The 15,712-nt window shown below is 36.5% G+C and overlaps 1 protein-coding gene across 5 annotated transcripts in view; it reads left to right on the top strand.

Annotated features, from left to right (window-relative positions):
* The window catches only part of LOC120527351 (WD repeat-containing protein 70), a 345,189-nt gene that overhangs the window by 215,243 nt on the left and 114,234 nt on the right, over window positions 1-15,712 (top strand). For all 5 annotated transcript variants that reach the window (XM_039750656.1, XM_039750657.1, XM_039750658.1 and 2 more), the window contains 2 exons: window positions 472-556; window positions 2,069-2,207. In XM_039750656.1, coding sequence (XP_039606590.1) covers window positions 472-556; window positions 2,069-2,207 — 224 coding nt within the window. The remainder of the gene's footprint in view (window positions 1-471; window positions 557-2,068; window positions 2,208-15,712) is intronic.

Raw genomic sequence — 15,712 nt, 5'->3', positions numbered from 1 at the left:
TCTTTCCTCAACTGTGGTTTATTCATGTGTTTAAGGATATTTTTCACTGGAGAATTAATTTTTAATAATATTTTTCACTTTATTTGAATCAGTCTTAAATGAATAAGATTACAGTAATGATTGCTTAGGCTATCACTTGTATTGTGGATACTACCCTTGAATGGGTTCTTTGTTGTTTTGCCAATTTCTATGATTCTTATGACAGTTTTTTTGTATTGCACTAGTTTAAAATATTTTGTGTGCAGAACTTGTGATAAGTCATGATTCCATATATGATGCCTGCGGTTTATTTTGTAAACATGATGGAGTAATTCTTACTGATGTCAAGGTTTCTTTTTCCAAGTTAGATATGTTTCTTCATACTTAAAAAAAAATGTAATAATTTTTAAGATTTTAGTATAAAATATTTATCCAGTATCTTCTACTGTTTGGAGATTTTACTTTAACTGTCAATCTTTTTTGTATGTGTAGGAGATGACACTCTTAAAACTTGGGACATGAGAAACTTTAAAAACCCTCTCAATGTCATCACTGGATTATCTACATTCTTTCCAATGTAAGCATTTTGTATTATTTTGCAATGTCAGGTGCTATCTCAAGTGATTTTTTGGGAATTTCAAGCAATTTCATTTCATTTCTGCCATGTAGGAATGATAGTTCCTTCTTAGAACTGTAAAGAATCTTCCCCCATAGCAAGTAGTAGCATTGATTGCACAGTATTTTCATTGTATAATACACATATACAATACAAAGTACAGTATATTTCAAGAAACATGTTTTATTTAAAAGTGAAACCTGATATGTCCCAATGTTTGTGCTTCTATATCTGATAGTAATGATCTCCTTGTCTAGTGGATATCTTCATTCCAATAAACTACTACTATTGTTCCCATTTCCTTATGATGCTTTGAGGAATTTCTGTTCTGACCTATCTGGACCCTTGATATTTACAGCATGCCTTCATAACTAAAGATGTTTCAGAGCTCATGCTTTTCTGCTTATTTGATATAAAATGGCCTGACACCTGATGTTTGCTGGGGCATTCCGTGGCTAATTAAGTTTCACCTTGTATTAAAGACAACAGGAAAATGATGCGAAATAAAATGAAGATGTGACCTAAAATATACAATATATTTTAGAATACCACTTATAGACTGAAAAAATACTAAACATGGATGGGAAAAGTAGTTGTTTTAGTATATTTAATATGCTACTTGGAATCTACTAATCATTACCTTCTGTGGAGATCATAAATGTTAACTTATACAAGATTGAACATTGATTTCCATTGATCTCAAAGCCAAAAGAAGGGGACAATATCTGCAGAGCTAATCACAGTGTGTTCTGAAATATCCTAATAAAATAAGGATGTGTTAATATTGATTTGCAAGATGGTCAACAGCAGATTCAAAATAGATGTATAGGTGTTAAATGGTCATGAGTATATTATTGTCCTAATTCTCAAAATCTTCCAGTGTTGCTCTGTCTGACAAGTTTCCAGCAAAAGTTTGAGTTTGGAGCCATTTAGTGGGAGATAGGTCCCATCCAAAACACCTAAATGATCATCATCTACCTTCACTCTGTTAAAGACACCTTTGTTTGTGTTCTGTCTGAAGAAGAACTTTAGGTTATGCATTTAACATCTTTGCAGAAAAGTGAAGGCTTCAGCACAACACTGTGAAGACAAAAGACCTTTGTCAGCATGCTTCTAATATACACTAGTCCAAGCACTCAAACAATGCAATCCTACAACATTTGACTTTATATGGAAGATTTCCCTGCTAAACTGGTAGGACCAACTTTCCCATATGTGAATTTATTCTAACCATTGATATCGGACATTCAGACTTCTCATCAACTTTCTCCATTACCACAATCCCAAAACATGTTTTCTTCTCAGTCAGTTAAGATAAACACAGCAGAACAAACTAGATGGATGGCTTGAAAGATGTCTGCAAAACAATATTAAGAAATACAGAATTGGTACAGCATGACCCATGTCCCTGTTTAATTTTGAGATCTTCTAATTTTACAATCTAATTCTTAATCTGTTACTATTATTTCACAGGACCGACTGCTGTTTTAGCCCAGATGATAAGATGATTGTCACTGGCACATCAGTTAAAAAGGGAGACGGAAATGGAAAACTTATTTTCTTTGACCGTGAAACTTGCCAGAAGATGTATGAGATAGAAGTAACCAATTCAGTAAGTTTAAGTATCAGTTGTACTGTATTTTCAGTTTTTTAAACACAAAACTCTTTTAATATTTTCACTCCCTTCTATACCATTACTTCAGCTATTTATTTATTTATTTATATTTTTATTTGTAGTTTTCAAATAACAATGTATTTACGTTTGTAATAAAATCATGTAGGAGAACAAGACAATTTATGTATTGGCCTTTTCGTAAATGGTTATTACATTTAGGCTGAGCTTTTTTGGTAAATTGTTAGGATCTTTGTTTTTGCTTGTTGTTTATGGGTTAAGAGAGTCTATAGAAATGTATGCTGGTTTCCATGGGAGTATATTGAACCGAGGCCGTAGTATTTAAAAAATAATTAAGTGAACATGGGCAGATCATTTGTTTTGTCAAAGCATTCACAAATTATTGTGTTGAAAGTAAAAGAGTAAATATATTGGTTAATAGAATGTGAAATCAATTTTGTGAAGTACATTTAATTTTGAGAACAGACATTGAAGCTCAAAGACTATTTTGTTTTTGCAAGTTTACTTTGGAGACTAAATCTTGCTTTCAGACACAAACACTGCTTATGATTTGATACTGTCACTTTTCAGGTATAAACTTAATGACTAAAATTTTTAAAAAACTTTAAATCTCTATTAGACAGTGGTTATGATTGTGGTTTCTTTTGTATTTATTTTTAGGTTATTTGGCTAGTTGTGTAAAGAATTTATATACTCTCATCATTTTATCATGGAGGAATGAATTTTGTTATTTATTTTGTTTTCTGCATCATTTTAATAGCATTAATTTTTACTAACATTATGTTCCTTAGTACTTATGCAATGCTGACTAGTTATCCTGTGGCCACACGTGTCACATCAATAAATTAACCTTATGTATAAATCTGAACGCATTAAGACACAAAATTATCTCTCAGTTAATAAGAGCAAAGCATCCTTACATTTTGTTGGTAGCTTGGTATATAAAACGGGTTTGATTAGTTTTTTTGGCTTTGGTGTTATTTTCAAGACTTCTTTGTTTTTGGTTTTCCCCTTTTACTCAGTGTTATTTTTTCTGTTCAGTTAATATGTGCCTTGTTTTTTTGTCTCTCAGAAAAATTCTGAGGACCTGTGTCTGCTCAGAACATTGATGTATTGTATTAAACCACATTTCTAAGCTTAAAATGTCTGTTAGTGATTAAAAGTATGGTGACTCAACAAACATTTTTTTTATAATTATCTTTTTTTTATACTGCTTTAACCCTCAGCCTTAAGTTAATTAATTAAAGTAAAACAAGTATGTCAACAGATTAAGTAAATTGTATGTTCCTTCATAATAATAATAATAATATGTTTTATTTATATAGTGCCTTTCCTATTCTCAATAACAGTCATATGTAAATACATTTTTCCAGTCAGAGAAAAGTGAAAAGGTTTAGCCCTCCACACACACACACACACACACACACACACACACACACACACACTAAACACCTGCATTCTATAGTAAAAGAGAGCTTATACTTTCCAAAAGCACAAAGAATGTTAGAGGAGCAATATGATATCTGCTTGCAGTATTTCATGAACAAGCTATTGCATTTTGAGTATACTTAACAAAAATGACCAAAAGATTGTGCTCTTTTTGCATCATTTGTTCCTGATAAATTGCTTAATTTAATCACACACCTCACACATTTAAATCCATTTAACAGGAAATTTTACAGCTACTACTCTAGGTCACTTTCCATTTTGGACAATTAGCTAAAGTGTATGTTCTGATTATAATGAGTTTATATACTTTATAGAAAGTTGTAATGTTTTACACTTGAGTTTGTTTTCAAAGTGGAAAAGTACATTTAGGAACCTTTTAGGAATACGAAATATAATATGGAAGTGTCAATCTAAAGATATTAATATTTATAATGATTTAATGATGCACTGGTTCCCAGGCAAAAGATGAGAACTGCATGTTTTTTGCTCACAATATGCGATCAACACATAACTTACCAATTGCTAGTCACGCTTATAGTGAACTTTTAGGTATCCATATCTACTATTAAAGCAAATTAAGCCAAGTGTGCAGTGCTTCTTTCTTAGACATATTCAAAGTTCTAGTGCTAGTGAGCCTGATATGAAAAAAGCAGGACTTTCCATTGAATCAGTGTGCTCTAAGCATGGCGTGAGTAAATCCATGTTTTAATATGTTGTAAAAGATGAAGCAATAGACAATATCAAGGATTGGGATTTTCCGGCCCCGTATATTGCAGACAATCCACAATATTGTAAAAAGAAAACAGGTCAAAATATAAACAAAATAGTTCATATGCGCGACCCCCTTCAGAGGCATCGGCGGCCATTTTATAGAGGAGAAGCCGGAAGTGGAGGAATGCTGGGAAGTAACCGTGATGGAGGATTGGACTGCTGACGTCAGGAAAAATGGCAGAGGAAGGGCGGAAGTGGATGTACTGCGGGCAGGCTATGATGGCGGAGCATCTCTTTTTCTGGAAGACAAAGGAGAAAGGTTAGTACCCCGCCACTCCCTGCTGGTGAACGTCTTTCGTAGCGCTTTAAGATCCGTCCGTGGCCGTGTTTGGACTTGCCAGCGGGTGCGACGGAGTACAGTACCTTTCGGTGGTGGCCCAGGTGCAGTCCATCGGCTCCGTTGGGGTGTTGAGGGGACAGGTCGGCAGTAGATGGCCGGTCTCGCCGCACTTGTAATAGTGCGGGGAGGCCAGCCTTTCTTTAGGCCTCTGCGGTGTTTCCGCAGCGCGTCGAGAGGGCTCGGGGGTGGCCGCCCATCCCTGTTGGTTCCCACGAGCGTGCCTTTCAGACCCCCCGGCTTGGTAGACCGTAAGCTGACGCTCCAGGACTTTCAGGAGGCCTGGCATGTCCCTATAAGGATGGTGCCGGACCTGCTGGGCGAGGGAGCTTGGCAAGGCGTTTACCAGGCCCTCACAGGCCACTTGTTCAACGACCTTCCAGGCTTGGGGACCTTCGGGCCGTAACCAGCGTCCCATTTTGCCCCAGAAGTCGAAGGCCTGTGCACGGGCCGGCTTCTCCGGGTCAAACTGCCAGCTCCGCCATTTGGTCGCCTGCTGGCCCGGCGTGATGCCGTAGCGTGCCAGAATCTCCTTGTGACGATGTGGGTTCTGGCTCCACACTCCCTTTGATGTTGGAAGCACTTGAACCCAACACCGTCGATAATGTTGCCGAATGAGCTAGTCAATGGAGGCAAATTACTGAGCAAGGGGAAGGTAGAAAGTGCAAAAGTGCTTTTATTTAAAACAGTCAACAAAAACAAAAACAGTGTTCATAAATAGTGCAGTTCTTCACAATTCATTAAATAAATAATCCATAAAAAGAACGTGGAGTAAAACCAATAAATAGAAAAACAATCCTTAAAAACGAGAGGTTAAAATCTTTTAGGAAGCAGTCTTAAAACCATCAACAAATACGGTGCTCTTCTGTTAGCGTCTCACCTGCTTATCCCGTATGGGCCAAGCAGCAGGCAAGACGCTCTCTACAGCTGCCCTCCTCAAACACACGCAAGACTGGAGACCTCCCGATCCCTGGCTTCGGTTTGGCTCTCATCCCAGCCTCGAGACTTGGACTCCTTGGTCTCCAGGACGCTCACACCAAGGACTGCCACTCCAAGCCTCCCGACTTCCGCTGCCTTTCTGCGGCCTTCTGCGGCTCGTCGCTTTCACCTTGGTCACTCCCGCTACCTGCTCGCTCAGCGGAGCGACATCAACACAAACACGTGGGTGTCGGCCTAACACCCAGCTTCCATGCAGCTGTCCACGAAGCGCCATTCGCGCGACGTCCGCTCGCTCTTCGCGGCTCTCTCCCTCTCACCGACCTGCTTCCTCTCCTGCTCCCGGTAACCTCCGTCCTCTCCTTTCCTTTCTCTCTCCGATCGTTTCTTTCTCTCCCCCTAAAACCGACTCGCTTCTTTTAAAACGTGAGGGGCCATCACAGCTGCAGCATTAGCCACGGGAGCAATCACGAATGTGGGCAGTTCCTCACCTGTGCACACGGTGAGAAACGCCCACATCGACGACTGCCCCGCGGCTCGCTACAACAACGCCCTCACGGCCGCCTCGGGTGCGGTGATTATTTATTTAAAATCAATGGCCTTTTCTCCACGAGCTGTGGACCCATAACACCACACTCCTGCTTTAGGAGGTCATAACTCGCGGCCTCCTCCTAGGGGAGGTCGTAATAAGCCCGCTGCGCGGGTCCCTTCAGGTAGGGCGCCACAATGGACGCCCACTCGGACCACTGCCACTTGTTCTGGGTGGCCGTCCGTTCGAAGATGCCCAGGTAGGACTCGATGTCATCCGCCTCTGTCCTGGGCACCAGAGGCGGAGGCGTTGGACGAGGCGGATCGGGTCTTACCCTTCGGGATTCTGCCAACCTGACCTTCGTTTCCTCCAACTCGCGGGTGGTTGCGGCTTGCGCCTGCTGCAGGGCCAGGATCTGGGTATTCATCCCCTGCAGCACTGTGTTTAGGTCTTGCCCTCATCTCTCTCGGGCTCTTTTCCTGCCGGCTACGCCACTGTAAAAGATAAAGCAATAGACAATATCAAGGTTTGGGGTTTTCCGGACCCATATATTGCAGAAATCCACAATATTGTAAAAAGAAAACAGGTCAAAATATAAACAAAATAGTTCATATGCGCGACGCCCTTCAGAGGTGTCGGCGGCCATTTTATAGAGGAGGAGCCGGAAGTGGAGGAATGCTAGGAAGGAACCGTGAGGGAGGATGGGACTGCTGATGTCAGGAAAGATGGCGGAGCGTCTCTTTTTCTGGAAGACAAAGGAGAAAGGTTAGTACCCTGCCACTCCCTGCTGGCGAACGTCTTTCGAAGCGCTTTAAGATCCGTCTGCGGCCTCCTACTCGCGAATGCGTGACAATGTTAATAAGAAATTTTTAAAAATTCAAAGAAAGCAAAAACGCAAAATGAGAAGCAACAATGAGATATGTGAACCCCACAGAGCCAGGGATCAGAACACTTACGACTATGGTGGTTTGATTTTATGGAGATAGTTTGTTTGGGATGACTATATTGTGTTACGATTTGGAAAATAATTGTTTTTGTTATATATGTTGATTTCCTTATTAATTTTGAAGTATTTTACAAACAAGTAAACTTGGTTGATGTGAATTCATTTTGTGCAGCCACACCTTGCAATGTGCTACTTTGGAAGCCACCTCCTCTCAGTATGAAACAGGAAAACCTTTTCATTTTGTTTGGTTGAGAGTGGCTTCCTAAAGCCAATTCTAATAAATAAGTCCTGTTTAAGAAGCTTGATTTCATTTGCTGGTGCATAGTACTGCATGAAAGCAAGATAATTAAATAGATTGCTGGATGGAATATTTATCTCTTGCAACTTGCACAAGTTTTTGAATATAAAAGTCTTGCACTTTAATGTTCAGCTGTTAATTAAAGAGTGCTCAACGCTGCCAAAACATGTTTCAATAACTGCTCAAGAACTTGAATTATATTGTCTCAGCCCTCACGTGTTAACTTTAAATGGATCTCATGACTCAATGAAAGGCCTGACAATTAGAATCAGGCTGGCCAGTTTTAATTAAAGAAAAAAAAATGGCAATCAGAACCACCCACAAGAAGCTAAACTAGTGCAACACTAATATCTCAATATTATATATACAATTGCTACTGAAAGTATTATTATAATCTGCAATTTTAGGATTTGGGTGGAGTGTTAAAGGTAGATTTAATTCAAAATATACAGTAAGCAGCCCTCATATGGGTGCAAAGCTTGTGTGAAAAGTCAGAAAATGTCATACTTCACCATCTATAAGTTAATTAATGACAATCTTCATATGCATTCCTGCTTCCTTTGAGGAGCACCATAACCAAACTCCAACTAGAAAAACTCCTGACGTCATGCTTTGATTGTATAATGACATTGCCTGATTGATTACACAATAAATAAGAATCATGATTAAATGTTTTTTGTAGTTTGATTTAATTGAATTTTGGAATTATATTAGATCAGTCATTTTATTTTAGCGACCTAAATTAAGATTCAGGATTAATTCAAAGGGTTTAACAGAACTATTGTATGTGTCATTTAGGAATGACAGCCATTTTTATACATGCTCCCTCTATTTTCAGGTCTCAAAAGGATTTGGACAATTGACTCACAAGCTGTCCCATAGCCAGATGTGAGCAGGTCCCTCATTATTTCATTAACTGTTAAGAAGGTAGAAGGTCTAGAGTTGATTGCAAGTATGGAAATTGCATGTGGAAGCTGTCACTGTTAAGTCTCAGTATGAGGTCCAAAGAGCTGTCCATGCAAGTAAAAACAGGCCATCATTAGGCAGAGAAAAGAAAACAAACCAATCAGAGAGATAACAGAAACACCAGGAGTGGTCAAAACCATCTGGTACATTCTTAAAGAGAAGAACACACTGGTGATCTCAGCGTAACCAGAAAACCTGGATGACCATGGAAGACAACTGTGCTCGATGATTGCAGAATTCTTTTCCTTGGTGAAGAAAAACCAATTCATGACATTTAGCCAAACCAAGAACACTCTCTGGCAGGCAGGCCTATCGTTGCCAAAGTCTGTAATCAAGAGAAGGCTTCACAAAAGTAAATACAGTGGGTTTACTACAATCTGCAAACCATTGGAAATCCTCAAGCATAGGAAGGACAAAGCAGACTTGGCCAAAAAATAATATTTAAAAATCCAGTCCTGTTTTGCAACAATTTTTTTGGCAACTTTGTACAGATGACATTAAGATCAATATGTATCAGAATAATAGATAGAGAAGAGTATGGGAAAGAGATGGAACAGTTTGTGATCTGTAGCATACCTAATTATCTGTGAAACATAGTGGAGGCAGTGTTAAGGCATGGGCATGCATGGCTGCCAATGATGAAGTGGGTCAGTGATGTTTATTGACTAAATGACTGCTGACGAAAGATGCAGGATGATTTCTGAAGTGTACAGGGCTATACTGTCTGCTCTGATTCAGACAAATGCTGTAAAACTGGATGACGCTTCACAGTAAGGAGCCAAAACATACTGTGACAGCAAACAAAGTGCTTTTCAAGGCCAAGAAGTGGAATACTCTTAAATGACCAGTTCAATCAGCTGAGCTGAACCCAATTGGACATGCATTTCACTTTCTGAAGATAACACTGTAGGCAGATAGCCCAACAAGCAAGCAGTACTTAAAGACAGCTGCAGTAAAGGCCTGGCAAAGCATCAATAGGGTAGAAACTTAGCACTTGGAGAAGGCCATAAATAACATACTTCAGGCAATCATTGACTGCAAAGAATTTTCAACAAAGTATTAAAAATGCTCCTTATAATCATGATTATGTTAGTTTGCCCAAATACTTTTGAGCTCCTGAAAATGGGGGGACCATGTATAGAAATAGCTTTCTTTTCTAAATGGCACATATAATGTTTTTGTTAAACACCTTAAATCAAAACTGCAAGTCTACACTTCAATAACATCTTGAGTGTTTCATTTCATATCCATTATGGAGGTGTACAGAGACAAAACTATGAAAATTATATCCCTGTCCAAATACTTATGGACCTAACCACATTTTTATTTTTTTAGGACTGTCTTGGCACAATTATAATTATATTGTCGCCTTCTTTGTAAGCTACTTCATAGGTTAATCATATAAATAGAGTGCAAACCCAATAAAATCAAGTTTGTATGGAAGTTTGATTGTTTCATGTAATACAGTGGTTGTGGAAGTGATAAGGAATATGAAAGGGAAATGTTTTTGTGTTTTGTATTTCATGCTTTGTAAATAACATTTAGTAAAAAAAAAAAAAAGATTAAATCTTTTAGAAAAACAAAATACAAAAAAGAAATGCTGGCACCTGCCAATATAGATCACTTTCTGTGTGAGTTCTGAAGCCTCAACAACATATTTTTCCAAGAGAGTCTTACATAAAACGTAAGAGATTGAACCTCCCCTTCAACTTTCTGAAATTGTCAAACGACCCTTTTCACATTTCATCCTAAGCAGTCCTGGCCACTGTCTCAAGTCCACCTTGCATGCAGTGTAGCCAATGTATTCAATTTCTATTTTAATTTTCACAGTTAAAAGCATGTGCCATTACAGGGCACTTTACCAGAGTAAGAAAATTATTCAAAAAGTTCCTATTTTTCAGTACTTATATCATGGGTTATTGCAGGAAAATGTTACATGCTACTCAAGTTTTCAGAAACATTAATGTGTAAAGTAAAAAAATAACCAAAAAAACTTGAATTCAAACATATTACTTATTTCTTATTAATTATTTTTTTACCTAACTGTAAAAGAACAGAACAAACAATGAACATCAAAGTGTTGTGGTCCATAAAAGAAAAACATGTTTATTAGCCTAAACAGGGTAAAGATGATAGATGAATGAAAAAGAAAAAAGGACAATATTCTCAATCAAGTGCTCTGTGAGTTAGGTCAGAGCACTTCTCTCTCTGCCAATGGTCTAACAAATGATTTCTCATTACTGTTGTTGGGCACTTTTATGATGGAAGAACCAAAAGGGATAGTCCTGGAGGTGGTGGGCTCAGTGTTTTTCAGATTTGAGGAGGAAAATGAAGATGTGTTTCTTGACATGTTCCACCAAAACCCTTTCCTTGCTGTGCAGGTTCTGTCCATGATATAATTTAAATGAATCACTTATAATCACACTGGAGAACAAAAATAATACTTCATGCTGTTCATTACAACACATTTATCAAAATAAAATATAGTCTCATCCAAAAGGATATCATAACTCATATAATTCATTTGTGTATCCCTTAATATTTTTGTCACTCCCTTCTGCATATTTATCTCCAGCTTAATTATTAACATTTTCTGTCTATATAGTCTGACCCCATAGTGAAGGTTCTGTCTCATAGAGCATTTAAATTAATCAGTTATTGTAATGCTGGAGAAAAATGAGCACTTCATGCTGTGTATCACAGCACATATAAATACAAATAAAATATGACTTCATCCAAAAAGAGCTTCTGAGTTTTTTTTTCTGAGTTCAACATGTTCAACATTGTTCATGAGCTTTTTTCTTTTGTGCTGTTGGAGATAAAACTATCTGCACGCTAGTTCTATACTGTATATTGCATGAATACACTGTTAATTTAAAAAAATAAATTTCATTTTTTATTTTTTTTTAACAAAGGTGAAATGCAAGAGGATGTTGTGCATGTAATTATTTTGTACAATCATACAGTATTTATATTTTTAAAATTGTTCCACAACATTTGGTAAAATATTGTGTGCCCAACGGTGATAACAAAAAATGTCACCAATTTAATGAGAAACTGCACAATTGGTTTTTAACTGTTATACTGATTTATGAATGCCCCCTGCTTCTTGAACAAATAAGCAATCTAATTTAATAGTTGTTGTGCCTTGGTTCTTTACTGATGATCAGTCAATGAGCAGAATACAGAATTGTGTTTCTAGTTTTTTGTTTTGTTATTAAATTGGATAAAAATGCAAGTGCTGTTCTTAAATGCAAGTGATTAGGCACTTTTCCTGCTGGAAAAAATGTACATATAATCAAGACATGCTGGGGATGACATGCTTATTACATAATCTTCAAATACATTTTTTTCATTAAGGCAGTCAGCTTGCATTCTATTTTATTAAACAAATAAGGGTGTAATAATGAAACCTTTACTTAAAAAGTATTGCAAATTAGGGATGCTTTGTTCAGGTGTTTTTGGGCTGATGCTGATTTCATTTTATTGAATTGACTAATTCAGATTTTTTTTTACCATCTCTTTAAAAACTTTTTTACACTAAGCACCCACATAACCTATCACACAGAAGCCTTTTGTTCTAAACAAAAGTGTTAACTTTGGTAATTTAATAATTAAACTACAGACCACATTACCTGTTAATTTTTTGGAGAAAATAAAATCCTATAGGCTTATTTTTCAGTGACCATAAAATACTAAAATAAATAAATTTATCTTAAAATACATACTTTTTAACTAATACAATATGTACAGAAAATATTGATCTATAGTACACATGCATTAAAAAAATGCTTCTCATAATTACAAGTTGTTTAATTTGTTCTATAATGTACCAATCTGAAACAAAGCTTAATTTACAAAAAGTAATTCTCATAATTTGTCTAAGAATTTTTTTTTTTCCAAAAATTAATCCAATTAATTGATACTGACAGCTAAACTCTACTTAAATGTAAATATACGTGCACTTTTAGTTTGTACCACCTAGACAATGTTAACAATGTTGATTCTCCCTGCTAATGTAAGATGGAGGGTAGACCATATATTTATGTCTTGTTCATTTTTTTCCATGCAGATAGCAAAATCTGGTTGAAAATCTCAAAATATCTTTTCTTTTTCATACTGAAAATATGAGCTTCTGTACTAAACACAAGCTCACTCACCGTCCAAACTCATATAAGCAGTTTCTATTTTAATTAAAACACAAAATTAAAAAAAAAATAGTTTTTTTTTTTTAATTTTTTTTTTTTATACTGTTTATCCAATTGTACAGAATAACTCCTCTGATTCCTTTTTCACAGGTTATTATTTCACTTTCCTTAATTTAAAGGCTTATATTTTGGTCCTTTCTCTTTGGTAAAGTCTGGCTTAATTCTCTCTGTTTACAGGAAGAAAAAACATTGCAACACATAAAAAAGCAGTACAACCAAATTGCTATAAAACTTAGAAAAGCAGATGCTACAAAAAATGTTTTTCTGATTGGCCAATTTACTGTTCAGCGATCAAATCTTTTGTAGTGAAGATCAGCTGACTTAGATTGGCAGCCGATTGATCAGAACATCACTATTGCAAATATATTTTCCCTTCATAATTAGCGTGACAGTGAAGTTAAAATTTTGATTTTGTGCTGTGTACTTGTTTAAAGTGACAAGCTGAATCTATTTATCCATCCATTTTCTGAATTCAGTTGTACAGAGCAGAGTCACAGGGAGCCTGCAGCCTATCCTAGGAAACATTTGGTGCAAGGGAGGAACAATCTATGGACAGTGTATCCATTGCAGAATTACCACATATACACACCAGTGCCCAATTTAACATTGTTAATCTACCTAACTATCACATCTTTGTACTGCAGGAGGAAACTCATGCAGACAAGGTGAGAATGTATAAACTCTATGCAAGGATCCCCCAGGATTAAAACCTGGGTCTTCTTGTTGCATTTCCACTGCACCACTGTGTCATCCTGAACAGATGAATACAAAAACTGAATACTGCAACATTTTTTTTTCTCAACCACATTGAGATAACATTTTCATTGTCTTGTTGGGTCACAGTGTTTATATTAGACTGGTGTTCCTCAACCTTTGTTGCCTTGGGACCCAATTTTATTTTTTTATGTTCCTTGATGACCAACAGACAGCATTTGAAGGGGAGGGGGTGTTGCTCCATTCATGAATCAAGCACAATTTGAAGAGTGGGAGAGATAGTCCTCTTGGTGAAATGGGCACAGTTTGAAATTGGAAAAAATATTGTGCTTCATTATTGATTATTTCTTGTTCTCTACTTTTGGGCAACATTGTACAGTACTAATAGCACATGAAAGCCTATCTTCATTTAAGGCGCTTCATAATGATTAGTTTATATACTTTATAGGTCCAGGACTTGGTTCAGTTCCTGGAATTATGACTGTCTGTATGGAGCTTGTCTATAATTCCTAGCTACCAAATGTTTGTGTAATCTCTCTTTAGATAGTCCAGTTTGTGATGGATTGGGAAATAAAATAATAATAGTAAAATCTAATCTTTCATAAACAGTACTTCTCCCTGTTGTAACCAGAGGTTGACTGAACAGGGTAATATATTAAGGTTGGTTATTTCTTTTAAAAATACACATAAAAAGGCTCCACTTCTGTTTCACTGTCTTTCCAAACAGTGCTTTATGATAATAATGGTCTAAAGGCATTTTCAGCAAAAAGAAAATATTACCTAATAAATAATCTGTAATCTTTTAAACAAATATTAATGCAGGACTGATGTCTGTGCCCAGTACACAAATGCACCCAGGTTATGTGACATTTAGATCTTTGGTCATTTTCATATTCACTTCTAATAACATTAAACCTGGCAGGCTACATGCTGCTGGGACTAGTCTATTTTTACCTCACTGCAAGGGCTGAATCTCTAAATACCTTAACAAGTGCATGCTGCATTCTGTTGGGGCCAATTTTATTAACAGGTTTCCCAAAGAATGACTGAAGTCAATCTTGCTCTCAGTTTCCCCTGCTGCAAAGACTAAACTATTCCTTCCAGGGACTGGCTACCTTAAAAATATTTTACACTCACCTGAATGGGAATCGCCCTGTTATAGTACCCTCTTAAGACCTGGAATATGATTCTACAGAGCGTGCACAATACTGTATCTTAATTCCTTATTCTGTAGAATCTCCAACCCTCCTGTGATTGCTAGTGTCACTAAACAACAAGGGAGTTTTGGTGAGATAATAACTCAGCTTAATTTTAATATAAACTTATTTGCAGAAAAACTAGGCATATGCAAAAATATTAGATAAAATACTGATTCAAATTGGACTCACTCAGCAAGATTTGTAATAGGCAGTTAATTGGTTTTTATTTGCTTCAGTTTTAGTCTTCTTAGGCCAGACATTAATCTTGTGGACATTGGGATGCTTGAGATATAAAAAGTGTCCCCCTTGATGATTTTGATGTCTCTCTCTCTCTCTCTCTCTCTCACTTCTCCTCTTGTGGTGTCCCTGAAAAAACTTTCACATCCTTTCCTTTATATAGTACCTAAGTGGCAGACCATGCAAGAAGTACCCATAGTTACATCAGATGAAATTTGACAACTGATAATTTTCAATAGTCTTTTTACTTGTTAGTGATGCTACATTTTGCTACATACAGTAAGGTGTTTACTACAAGATATCAAGCACTTATTTAATATCTTATTACAAGCATATACACATTAATTTATATTAGGTTTAAATTTACTAATTTTTGCACTTAGTATTTGATTTTACATTTGCATATCACCCAGTATTTCCCAATTATTTGCATGCCACCCAGTATCCTCTCTGTCTTGAACACATTGTCATTCTATGAGTTATCTATTCTTCTCTAAACCTTCTGTCTAAAAAGGCATTTACATGTTAAACTTCTATTTAAATGCACACAATTAAAAATAATGCTAGCTTTCCCATGTGAGATTTATATTACAGTCTTGTTTACAAAATTTGATTACTGTAAAACTAGTATGGTATCTAAATAACCCTATATTATTTCTCAAATTCAATCAAATGGTCAAAGTTTAAAGACCAATGTAAACAAATTAAATTGAAAAAAAATAATTTTGATTAATTGATATTGAAGTTTTATCAAATTTCTTCAATCTAACAATTAATCAGCATTGGTCAAGTGGTTAGCGTGTTGGATTTTCAATAAAATGGTCAATGGTGCAAGACCAATATACACAAACTAATTTTTTTTTTTCCAGTTTTACCAGTTTTTCATCATTTATA

The sequence above is a fragment of the Polypterus senegalus genome, chromosome 4 (assembly GCF_016835505.1).
Source record: "Polypterus senegalus isolate Bchr_013 chromosome 4, ASM1683550v1, whole genome shotgun sequence".
Taxonomy (NCBI): domain Eukaryota; kingdom Metazoa; phylum Chordata; class Cladistia; order Polypteriformes; family Polypteridae; genus Polypterus; species Polypterus senegalus.
This window is presented reverse-complemented; position numbering and strand designations above follow the sequence as displayed.